At 37.5% G+C, this 13,195-nt stretch overlaps 1 protein-coding gene across 1 annotated transcript in view; it reads left to right on the forward strand.

Moving 5' to 3' along the window:
* The window catches only part of LOC122802743 (suppressor of tumorigenicity 14 protein homolog), a 910,319-nt gene that overhangs the window by 410,482 nt on the left and 486,642 nt on the right, over positions 1–13,195 (forward strand). The window contains exon 10 of the mRNA XM_044072511.1: positions 2,175–2,284. Coding sequence (XP_043928446.1) covers positions 2,175–2,284 — 110 coding nt within the window. The remainder of the gene's footprint in view (positions 1–2,174; positions 2,285–13,195) is intronic.

Genomic DNA, 13,195 nt, shown 5'->3' on the forward strand with positions numbered 1-13,195 from the left:
ATACATGCACTCATTATGTAGTCACATCAGCTAAATGTCAAAGTCAAAATCAGCCAAAATATTTTGTTGTTCATTCTGAATGAAGAAAGATTTAAACCCCATGAGCAATTCCTTGTGCTGTTACTGCAGTGGTGGTGCTGCGGTAGCATTGTCGACTCAGAGCAAGACGTTGTCCGTTCGATTCTCAGCTAAAGCTTCTTCTGTGTGGAGATGTGTGAAGGGGCGTACCTTCGTTGAAGGTTGTGCATCAGAGCTGGTAACTCGGCACGTAAAAATCTTCTACCAATCATTAACGGACCGGAGTTCCACTGTGGTGACCCCTAACCGGGAAAAAGCTAAAAGACACAACACCATTTACATGTGCTCCATAATTTCTACTATTTGCTGTTTTCAGATAGTATAGGATCATTTTTAATACATACTAAATATCAGGGCAAAGTACAAGTCCCAAACTGTGGATACTGATTGAACAAAAATCCGGACTTACATATAACAAGTCCGAGACTACCATTTCTTAGAATATCATCATTTTTTTTTCAAGGTATGGTGATGTCAGGGTTAGTATATATAAACTTATGGGGGGTTTGCAGAGGGGGGCTTTCCTCCTGCAAAAAAATAAGTTTAAAAGAGAAGTGTTCAACATGTACTCTTCTCCTGAATTTTCAGTCTTTTTTTCTGTGTGCAGGACTTGCATTGTGAGTCCCGACATTTCAACAGGGAGCTGAATATTCTCTTTTAACTGTATTATATGGGCAAGAACCATAGTGCTGAAAAGAAATAACTAAACTTGACTTGAGTGATTAGAATGGCCAAGTAAACAGATATGATCAACACTGGGATAAACTATATCCCTAAATGCGGGCAAATACCTCTTCATACCTTACATCTCCTTACTCTCCCTTCTTCACTCACTTCCTTATGTCTATCAATTTATATCCTCTGGCTTTCTCTCTAAATATACCACAAGCCTGCTTTTCTCTCACTTCATATTGCAATTTTAGTTTTTATTATACTAATATACCTTTACTGGCTAAAATTTCTCTAACTATTAAATCATTATCATATAACTTGAATTTATACTAAACCAATGTTTTCATATTATGTCTACTTTGGTATAATTGTTTAAACTGTATTTTTTTTGTATTATTTTTAAGGACTGTAAAATTATTATTCTTTAAATGTTTTCTAATACTTTGGAGCTTTTTACCCTGGTCTTCCTCTGAAAATGGCCTCCTACCCAGTCAGACTTTCCCAGTAACCAAATGTCAATAAATAAATAAATATGATGTGCGCAGATTCAGTTATATGAATTTTAATAAAAACAGTAATAAAAAAGGAAAACGTTAGTATTTTAAGTGCAGCTCTTGATGCAGCAGTTTAGACACTGTATAGGGCAGTAAATTACATGCAAACTGTTGATAATCAAACTATACACAGATGACACAAATAAGGAAGTCCAAGGTGTGGGATTTTTTTTCTGGCTAGAGAAAATTAATGTTAACTACAAATTAACAGAAAGTATAATGCATTAAATAATCCAAGTAAAGAGAGATATCTAATTTCTGAAATGTAAATCTAACTGTACCGCACTCTGAAAGGGTGGCATTAGCATGTTATAATACATACAGACCTAATAGTTTTCAGGATACTCCTAAATGCCACCCTTTCAGCATGTACTTCAGTTCTGAAACATAGCTTCATGGTACGGATGTTTATGAACATTGTGTTTGAGCCGTTGTAACTCACCTGTAATATTATGGGAATAAAGTGTACAGGCAGAGCCTTACTGTCAGGGGCAAGTCCACAAATTCAGGATGAGAACACAACAGTAGTGTGTCATTACTAATCACGCTGTTACAATATGTGAATTTACATAAAAGCATTTGAGCTGTGTAATGATGCACCTTAAAGAAATCCAGCATGAAATCCTTTGAAGTCAGTATAGGTGGAGACTAATGTTGCAGTAATAGAAAATCACATACTTGGCTGACAGGGGGTGAAAATATTGTATTGTCATATTTTACTTCCTTTCTTTCTTGATTACTTCATTCTCATTGGAAAACAAATCTAAACTGTGCTAAAGTGTTACAGAAAGATTTAAAAGAAAGTTTTCACTTATGATGCACTGAGATACATTCTGTTTGGTAAGTGCTAAAAATGTGTTTTTCTTATAGGCCCCTGTGGGATATTCATTGATGCTTGATATTTTTGTGGTTGACATTCAAGATAAATCTCCTGGATCAAGTAAATGTGACAATGACTGGCTTGACATCAATGGTGTTACGTAAGTAAAGAACCTAATAATTACGCAATACATACACAGTGTAAATGCGATTGGCATTACACTCATTACTGCATATTATAGGTTAGAAGAATTGAAGAAATTATCATAGACAGCAGAGTGCCTATGTCAAAGTAATACCCGGTTGCTTACAGTATGTAATGAGAGATTCAAACAGCAATGATGCACGTCATGGCAGAACAAGGAAAAAGGGACAATGGAGGCCATTTTCTTGGAAGATGGATACATTTAAAATTGATTCAGTGGGAACTAGTCTTCCTCAATTGACATTTCCTTTTATATGTCTCTGTACCATAGATTTGCTACAACAATATAAATAAAAAATTAAAAATAAAATGTGTTTTCCATTAGTCAGATTAAAGAGTCATTCCTAAATCTTCTATTTATCGTTCATGCTATATTATGAACTGTCTATATAAATAGCTGTAATACAGATAGCATCATGGTTGGAACTGTTATGAAAGATGATTTTCAACGTACAGGGACAACTAGATGAGTTGGTGATATGAGTGCACATGGAAGCAGCTTAGTTTCATTGGCATGTAAAAAGATCAGGCATTCAGAGAATCAAAAATATAGAATAAACTGTAACTGTAAGGCAGAAGTTGTACAAAATGCATAGGATATGTGATATGTGCATCATTATTATGCCAGCGATCAAAGAAGTGCTGTGCAAGTTAACTTACCATAACAGCAGATGTCAGACTAGATCACTGGTTCAGTAGCCTTTAGCTATATGAGATGTATCCTGACAGAGATATCAGATGTCTAGCCAGTCTACAAAGCTGTCTTCCACATGTACCGAATGTCCACCCTAAGCATATTAGTATGCTGCTAAATAAGAGGCAAGTAAAGACCAGCCAAAATTCAGGGCTTCCCTGCCCTAAAGAGAGAAATTAACGCCTAAAGCTCTAAGTAAATAAAGTAATGTATTAAAAAGTAATTTTATTTTATTTAGTTTATTTTGCTTTGGTTTACTGGGTTTATGGAGGCCTAGAGAAAAATCTCCAACACATTACAAACATTTTCAAACAGACATTCAGTGCTATACATAAAAAGACAATAAATAACGTACATTAACAAATTGCACATACATTTAAGATCAGATTACATTCACATCAAATAAAGGCAACTGTTACATTATAAAAGATATGTATGCATTGGTAGATATTGAACACTGACCATTTGAAGAGGTTTATTAGTGGGTTTGTCATATAGATTATAGTTGATGTGATTAAAGCTTAGAAATTCAAATAAATGGAAACAAGGAAAAGAACTAGATAGAACAGTGCTACACTCCTGAGTGTGTTGCTCTTTGGACTAGATAGAACAGTGCTACACTCCTGAGTGTGTTGCTCTTTGGACTAGATAGAACACTGCTACGCTCCTGAGTGTGTTGCTCTTTGGATTAGATAGAACAGTGCTACACTCCTGAGTGTGTTGCTCTTTGGACTAGATAGAACAGTGCTACACTCCTGAGTATGTTGCTCTTTGGACTAGATAGAACAGTGCTACCCTCCTGAATGTGTTGCAATGTATGCATTGGTAGATATTGAACACTGACCATTTGAAGAGGTTTATTAGTGGGTTTGTCATATAGATTATAGTTGATGTGATTAAAGCTTAGAAATTCAAATAAATGGAAACAAGGAAAAGAACTAGATAGAACAGTGCTACACTCCTGAGTGTGTTGCTCTTTGGACTAGATAGAACAGTGCTACACTCCTGAGTGTGTTGCTCTTTGGACTAGATAGAACACTGCTACGCTCCTGAGTGTGTTGCTCTTTGGATTAGATAGAACAGTGCTACACTCCTGAGTGTGTTGCTCTTTGGACTAGATAGAACAGTGCTACACTCCTGAGTATGTTGCTCTTTGGACTAGATAGAACAGTGCTACCCTCCTGAATGTGTTGCTCTTTGGACTAGATAGAACAGTGCTACACTCCTGAGTGTGTTGCTCTTTGGACTAGATAGAACAGTGCTACACTCCTGAGTGTGTTGCTCTTTGGACTAGATAGAACAGTGCTACACTCCTGAGTGTGTTGCTCTTTGGACTAGATAGAACAGTGCTACACTCCTGAGTGTGTTGCTTTTTGAACTAGATAGAACAGTGCTATACTCCTGAGTGCGTTGCTCTTTGGACTAGACGGAACAGTGCTACACTCCTGAGTGTGTTGCTCTTTGGACTAGATAGAACGGTGCTACACTCCTGAGTCTGTTGCTCTTTGGACTAGATAGAACAGTGCTACACTCCTGAGTGTGTTGCTCTTTGGACTAGATAGAACAGTGCTACACTCCTGAGTGTGTTGCTCTTTGGACTAGGTAGAACAGTGCTACACTCCTGAGTGTGTTGCTCTTTGGACTAGATAGAACAGTGCTACACTCCTGAGTGTGTTGCTCTTTGGATGAGACATTAAATCGAAGTCTCATCTGCTTCAGTTGGCAGTAGCTCAGGTGGATGTAAAAGATCCCACAATGCCCATTGAAAATAGCAGGGGAAATTCAAATGAAGAAAAAAAAAACAGCTTTTGAAGACTTCTGGCATAATACTAAATAAAAGAGCTAAATAAATCATTATGTCTCACTGTTAGCAAATGATGTGTTTTTCTTTGTTTGGTCATTGTGGTTACACCAAAACTGGGAAGCTGTGTTTTCTGTTTTTAGTAGGGTAAGTTCCCCCAACACCCTGGCCAAATTTCTCCTTGTAGGAGGAACACCTGGACCTAGTGGGACTAACCTGGTCAACAAACACTTCCAGAATCCACCCCTTTCCAGAAAGTCACAGAAGAGGTTGTCAGCTCTAACCTTGCCTGAAAGTGTCTTGTTATGGTGAGAACAGCATAAAGAATTGGCATGAGACCACCATCACTGGTAGTCCTTTTTTCTTACTATTATAGAAGAAAAACAGCTAACCAGCTTTCCTGAAGGATTTAGTATTGACAAGTAGTATCTGAGCTGCTTGTGGACATAAAGAGTATGAAGACTTCCTTCACCTCTGTTTTTAGGTTCAGAAAAGAAGATAGTGAGAGTAACAGATTGGTTCAAGGTAAACTATACCACATTAGGCAGAAAAGAAGGATTTGTTCTCAAAGTAACCCTTTCTTTATGAAAAATGAGGTAGGGTCAATTTGCCATAAGAGTTTGTAACTATGATACACTTCTAGCAGTCAGAGCAATGAGTAATACAGTCTTCCATGTTAAGAACCTCAAATCAATCTGATTGGCTGGTTCAAATGGAAGATTAAGCTTTTTCAAGTAGAAACTTAAAATCCCCAAAAAAAGGAGTCATCTGTTTCCTAGCTGAACACATATTTAAATTCCCTTTCAAAACTGCTTGACTTGAGAACAGGTAGAAAAAGGGTGATCCAAGAATAGACAAGCAGAAACGGCCAATAAATAAATCGCTATAGAAGAGTACGAAAGGCCAGAGGACAGTAACTCATACAAATAATAAAGAACCAGAGGCAACTTCGCCTGAAAAGGGCCCTGATTCTTAGAGTGGCACTAGATAGAAAATCGTTTCCAATCACACACACATATGGCTTCCTATTAGCAGATTTTTTAGCCTCCTTCAATATCTGCTGCAAGTCCTTAAAAATAGTGCCTAAAAGGTATTAAGTCTATCATCTAGCAGTCAATTGAAGGGTTTTCAAGTTGGAGTATATCAAGCAATGCATATCTTATGTGAGTAAATCCATTCTGTGAGGAAGCTTGTGGTAATTGCCTTTCACCAGTTTCAAAAGGGAGATCCACTGTTTCCTAGGCCAAAAGGAAGTCACCACCACAATCTTTGGTGAATCCTTGTGAATCTTTAGAACAACTCTGGATAGCAGAAGAAAGTGTGGAAAGGCATAAAGGAACATTACTGTCCATGGAAATGAGAATGCATCTGTCTTCCTGGCCTGTTTGCAAGGAATCCTGGAATAGACTTTCTTTAACAGTTTTGAAAGGAGGCAAATAGATATATTTGAGGTGTTTCCCACAAATGGATCAATTTCTGGAGGATCCCAGGTTCAATTTCCATTCATGAGGGTCTGTCCTGGTCCTTTTTAACTTGTCTTTAACACAGTTTTGTTTTGAAAGAATGTATGAAGCTTAAGAGTCAAAATGAGCCAAGTTGCCACCTACTAAGCTATCATAGCAAATCTGCAAAGGGGGTAAGATTGGGTACCACTGTTTGTTTATGTACAGCATCTCTGTGGTGTTGTTATCTGTAATAACTTGCAGAGGTCCTGGAGTCCAGAGGTGATTATACATATATATATATGTATATATATATATATATATATATATATATATATATATATATATATATATATATATATACTTGCATACACATATATATGCTTCTGTCTGTCCTGTTTGTTTAAACAAACTTTGCATCTGTTGTGACAGGCTGATGATGAGACAGAAGGTAGAAAGGAAGACCTGGATTGTGAGAGAAGGGATCCACCCACCACGGTTCCTCCCTTCTTACAAACCCCAGCACTGGAATCTGAAAAGATAAATAGTTGCTGAGTCCAGACTGACCTGATGTACCACCATGTGAAGTCGGACCAAGGGAATCATAAGACTCATAGAAGCCATGTAACCCAGAATTCTGAGAAATTCCTCAGCAGTTACCAGAGATTGATTGAAAAATCTCATGATGAACTCTTGGTATATCTTTACTTTGTCTGGTAGAAGAAAAGTTCTTCCCAGTTTGAATCTTTTAGACATTCCAGGAAAACTATTCTGTGTAAAGGGATAACAGATAATTTTTTTGCAAGTTCACTTGAAACCCCACACTGAGGAGTTTCTGAACATTTGTGAAGTATTCTTGATAACTGGAAAAGAGTCTGCAAATCTAAAACAATCATCCAAACATAGAACAATGTAAATGCCTTGAAGTCTACAGTCAGCAATTATTAGAGCTACACACTTTGCAAATGCTCTTGTAGCAGTAGGTAGTTCGAAGTATGACAGGTAAGAAACATCTGGAATGTTTGCCAATGGGAATGTGATAGTAGGTGGCTTTCAAGTCTAGCTTTACCATGAAAGTTAGTAAGGAGATAAGAGGTAACTATGGATAACATTTGGAACCCAGACCTTGATAAAAATATTGAGGGAAAGGACAGGTCTAGAACTGGTCCCAAGGGTCTTTCTTTCTTTGGCACCAAAAAATCCTAGAATAAAACCCTTAGCCCATCAGACAGGAAGACACTAGTTTTATGACACCCCGGGGTAACGTTTATTCCATCACTAAAAAAAATGGGGATATTTAGTTTACTTGGCAAATAAAAGTCCCTTAAAAAGGAGCAGGAGACTCACACTGCCAACTGTAGCCCTGCTGCATGACTTTCAGATTCCATTTGTCTGACATATTTTGATGCCACAGTGGAAGATGTCTACTCAGTGGAATGGGGTGAGGGCTGAAAAGGCTTTTTTGACTAACCTTTATTTTATAGGCTTTCCCTTTCTTTTTGGAGTCTCCTTACTATTGTTTTTAATAACCCTGTTTGCTGCCACCTTGCTGATTCTTTTTTTTTTTGTTAAAGGGAGCTGAGGTAGAAAGAAATGTTTCATTCAATTTAAAAAAGGAAGGTTGGGAGATATGGCTCACCTTTTTAATCAACTTTCCCCTGCCATCAAATCTCTTCAGAACCTCATTTGCAGAAGGAAATAAAAATAACGTCCTTGTCCAGGGGAGCATTTAAAACCTGTCTTAACATTTATTAGTTATTTATTTATTTATTTATTTGACATTTGTTAACCGGGATAGTCCATCTGAGCAAAACTTCTTTTTCAGTGGAGGCCCGGTGAGAAAAGCTCCACAGTACAAGTAAGCGAGAAAAAAAATTGAAGTTGAACACAATATACAATAAAACAGTTAAGCAAAATATAGATTAAGCTCCGCAGTACAATATAGTAAGAGGCATTATAACATCGAAGAAAAAAACAAAGCAAAGAAATACAGAATAAAACATTTGAATTAATTTATATAACACATTGGATTATCTTCAAAGGGTTATTGTACAATACAGTGCAGTTGTTAAGTGAGTTACGGTAGCAGGTAAGGGGGGAATAAAGAGGATAGTGGTAGAAAAAGGGGTGGATTCATGTGGGATGATTACCTAGGCAAATCCATGTGCTATTAAGGTACCTTTTGAGAGTTTTCTTGAATTTGTGGATGTGGGAAATGTTTCTAAGGGTCATGGGGAGTTTGTTCCATGCAAGGGCAGGGAAGTAGCTGTAGAGATTTTGTCCAATAGATTTTTAGGTTTGTGAATTTGTAAGCGACATTGGCCAGAGCTTCTGAGGTATCGAGGGGGCTTATAGGGGGAGGTAAGTAAGGAAATGCTAGGGCAAGAGGAGGGCTTATTTAAAATAGTATGGATAATGAGAAGTTGGGTAAATAAGAGTTGGTTAGGAAAGTCTAGCCAGCTGAGTGTTTGGAGAGCGTGACAGTGGTGTGATATTGAGGGCAGATTGGCTACAAATCTAGCAACTTTGTTGTAGGTGGTTTCAAGTTTGGAAAGTAGTGAGGACTGAAAGTTGGTTAAAATTTGAGACCTGTAAAAGAGGTTGGGGAGAAGGTAAGCTTGGACTAGTGTGATCCTGGAGCTGGGTGTGAGGAACCTTTTGTTTCTATAGAGTAAACCAAGCTTTTGGTGGGTTTTCTTGATGCAGTTAAGTACATAAAGGTCAAATTTTAGTTGATCGTCCACTATTACTCCAAGCAGTTTAGTGTAAGATTCAGCTATGATCATAGTGCTGTTGAGGGATGAGACAGTGAATGAGAATTTAAGATGGTAAAAGAATTTTGGGAGGAAGAGAAGAGGTTTTGTCTTTTTAGGGTTTAGTGTGAGGTGGTTGTTAGTAAGCCATGTTTCAGTGAGGTTGAAAGATAGTTGTGTCAAGGTTAGCAGTTCAGTGGGGCTATCAGTGGCAGAAATGATGGTGAAGTTATCTGTGTACTGCATGAAGGAAGAGTGAGGACAGGATGTGTGAAGTTGGATAGTAAAAATGTTAAAAAGGCCTGAAATAGAGCCTTGAGGGGCACCCATTTTGATGTGGAGAAAAGGAAAAAGAGCAGAGAGCCATTTTACACATTGCAGCCTGTTTGTGGGGTAGCTATTGAACCAGGAGATAGTTGCTAAGGAGAGGTTGCGTTGAAAGAGGAGGATGGGGTGAGAGACAGTGTCAGAGAATTTGGAGAGATCTAAAAAGATGCAGAACACTAGTTTATCATTATCTCTAGCTAGGAAGATGGAGTTAGTAAAGGAAATAAGTGCAGTAGGGGTGCTGTGGTGAGGGTGGAAGCCATGTTGAGTAGGGGTAATTAGGTTTTCATGAGTAAGGTAAGCTGAAATTTCTTTATAAACACAGTGCTCAAGAATTTTGGAGAGGGAGAGAGTATGGAATAGGTCAATAGTTAAAGAGCTCGATAGAATTTTAACCTTTGCAGATTGATATAGTGTGGAACTTTTTCCAGAGGGCAGGAACAGTGGATTCACTAATTGAGCAATTTATGAGGATGGAGACAGGATATGCTATGGAATCAGCAACAGCTTTTAGGAAGCGAGGAGGCAGGTTGTCAGCTGAAGGGGAACATGATTTAAGTTTGATAAGAAGTTTTTTGATGTAGCTGGTTGGAATAGGTTTTAGTGAGAAAGGACTGTTTTTCAGTTAGTGGGGTGGTAGGGGGTATGAGGCTGGTTGGATGGACAGTTTGCATAAGTTTGCTGATGGTATTTATGAAGTAAAACTGAAGTAGTTTTTAGGGATGCGTTATTGGGGCAGGGGTTGGGAGTTGAAGGATTCCCTGGGTGGAGAATTGTGTTGACAGTATACCAAGATTTTTTAGGGTTTCTCGGTTCAGTATCTTGGTGTGAGAGGTAGTAGTTCTTTTTGTCAGAGTTTATGTGTTTTTTGGTTAAATTTCAGAGTCTCCTATACAGTGGCGGCTGGTGACTTCAAATCACAGGGGGGCTGCAGGAGACGCTGAATGGGCGGGGTCAAAGGGAAGGGGTGTGGTCAACCATAAAGGGGAGGAGCTATGCACAAAACCACAAAAAAACTAACTTTAATTAAATACGCTGCCCTGGGTGGCAAACCATCATTATGAAAGTCCAATCAAGACAAAAATAAGTGTAGAAGAATAAAAATATTTCAATGCATTGGCTGCATGACAGCTTACTTAATATCTAGATGGAAACAAAAGGTTGTGAGGCATGAAAAAATAAATTACTTTTTAAATACATTACTGGAATGCCAGTCAAAATCAAGTATAAGAAAAACCAGAAGCACTCAACTCAAACTACTTCTCCTTGCACTGCAGTTCTAATTATAATATATTCAGCTTTATTAAAGTACCAAGCAACATGCTGAAAGTAGAAATCTATGTGATGCCCCACTTGTAAAAATGTTTCTTATCCAAAAAGACCTGCTGCCTGACAACGTTTCATGGGGAAAACATGATAAAAGTAAAAATGAAAAGCAAACAAGAAACAAGCTCAAGATACATTGCTTAAAGGATTACTGTACAGGTTATGGACCACACATGATTGGCATTCTGTTTAGTTTACGGGTAAAGCCTGTAGAGATGACTGGAAGTCTCCAACAAGTGTAATGAGCTTTTTAAAATAATGGAATCCTGTCCTTTAATACCCAAGGCTTATACATTATCTAGTCAAGTATTCTCTGCATGGCAACAACAGAAAGGCTTTCAATGTTGGCAATTCTTTAACAGTATGCTTATTAAAGCTTACTTGCATCTTACGATGTCAGACAAGCTTACCTTATGGTCATTAAAGCATTGCTACTTAAACACAGAGCAACAGGCACTTTGAGTAATAAGCATAAATCAACGGTACAAAAATATGACAGAAACCAGACGATTCTGCAAAATCAAGGACAGATGAAAAGCCACTGTAGTACTTATGCAGTGTGTCCTCCCCATCCAAGGTAGATACAACTACTCCTTGCCTTGCTTGGACACATCCAGAGTCACTACATGGGGGAGTGGGGTGCAACAAGCATGTCACAATTTGAAATCTCTCTGGCTGACTGTGATGGCCCTGACACATTTGTCATACCTCTCAACTTCAAGAGCAAGAAATCTGGACAAAGCCATACACAGAAGTGGGACAAAGGCACAACAAGAAGGACAATTTTTAAATATTGCTCTAATAAACTTAGAAAGATAATAGAATAGGTCTTGCATTAGTATGAATTTTCTGAAGGGTATAAAATCTGAAACTCAAATGTCTGTCATTTTCTAACTTCAGTCTTTAGTGATTTGTCACTAATTTGCCAAAAACACAATTTTATGAAAATGGACCAAAAATGTGATGCAAAAATATAAAATAGACACACAATACAGCTTCTACCTGTCAAAGAAGGGACACTTTAATATTAGTACTGCTACCTTGAGCAGCTGACAAAATAAAAGAATCTACATGCATTTCAAGTAATCTATAACTTTGATTATTACAGTTATTTCTTAATTGTAAACCCTCCATGTTTTCTTCCAAAATTGCTATTTTATGGAGGGATTATTAGGGGAAGAGCAACATTTTGAGCCAAAAATTGGGGACAGTTGAGAGGTTGGCTATGCCTAATTCTATAAAGCAATTTATTTGCATGTACCTCTCAACCTGTTAATGCAGTAAATCTGAACAAGGCCAAATATATTGGGGCACATATAAACAGTACTAAAATTGCTCTTGTATAAATTGAGACAGTTGATAGAACGGCTCTTACTTTAACATGCATTTTATGAAGGTTATGAAGTCTGAAACTTATTATTTAGTGACTTCTGGCAAATCATTTAGGAATTAAAACTACAAATTTTATGAACAACAAACCAAAAATAAGAAGCAAAAATCTATTCATTCTTTGAAAATCTGGACAGTTGGGAGGTATAGTTCAGCTGGGCCTGTCTGAGTTTGCTGCCCTTCCTCCCCCGACAAAATAATGGTTGAACTGGAGCCTCTGCAGCCATTCCAATTAACCATTACTTGGCTATTTCACTCCATTTACCATAAACACTAATGTGCATACTGCTTTACTTCAATGATTGGACTTCATTTGAAAGTTTTATTTTGTATTTTGCAGCACAAACATTAAGTAATCTGTTAAACAAAGCAATGCAGTCTCACAATGAAAACTTAGCATTAAAACTTCTCTGCCCTTGAAACTCACATTCATTGAAACAGCATTGAAACCCACATTCAAAGAAAATACATTTTGCCAGTGGCAGATAAAGATTAATTTTGGGCTGTTTTCGAATCATAGGCCCCTTGCATATGAAACATACATGTGCTCTTTGATACACCTTCCTCATTGTACTAAAATTATATTCCTTGTACAATACAGTACACTTGTTAGAGGGTGTTTTAAATTTGTTTTGAACATTTTTCCAGTAAGCAATGAAACAAAACATATGCACCCATAATGGCAAAACTGCCCAGTTGAGAACATTTATCATAAAAAGTCTACTCAGACTTCCACAGTCCACCATTATTAGTAAATATACACAATTCTACAGTCCACCATTATTAGTAAATATGCACAATTCCACAGTCCACCATTATTAGTAAATATGCACAATTCTACAGTCCACCATTATCAGTAAATATGCACAATTCTACAGTGCACCTTTATCAGTAAATATGCACAATACTACAGTCCATATTCAGTGAATTCAGTTCTTGCCATAGCTGTCAACCTTAGCACAAAAACCTGGACGAAGCCAATAATGGGGAATACAGTCCCAAAAATAGGGACAAATTTAAAATATTCATCTTATAAACTTAGAAAATTGCTAGAAAAAAGGTTGTGCTACTATGTATTCTGAAGAACATGAAGTTTGAAATTCAAATGCCGGTCAATTCTACTGCGGACAGAACA

This window comes from Protopterus annectens, chromosome 5.part0 (genome assembly GCF_019279795.1).
Source record: "Protopterus annectens isolate FY-2018-M chromosome 5.part0, PAN1.0, whole genome shotgun sequence".
Classification (NCBI taxonomy): Eukaryota; Metazoa; Chordata; order Ceratodontiformes; family Protopteridae; genus Protopterus; species Protopterus annectens.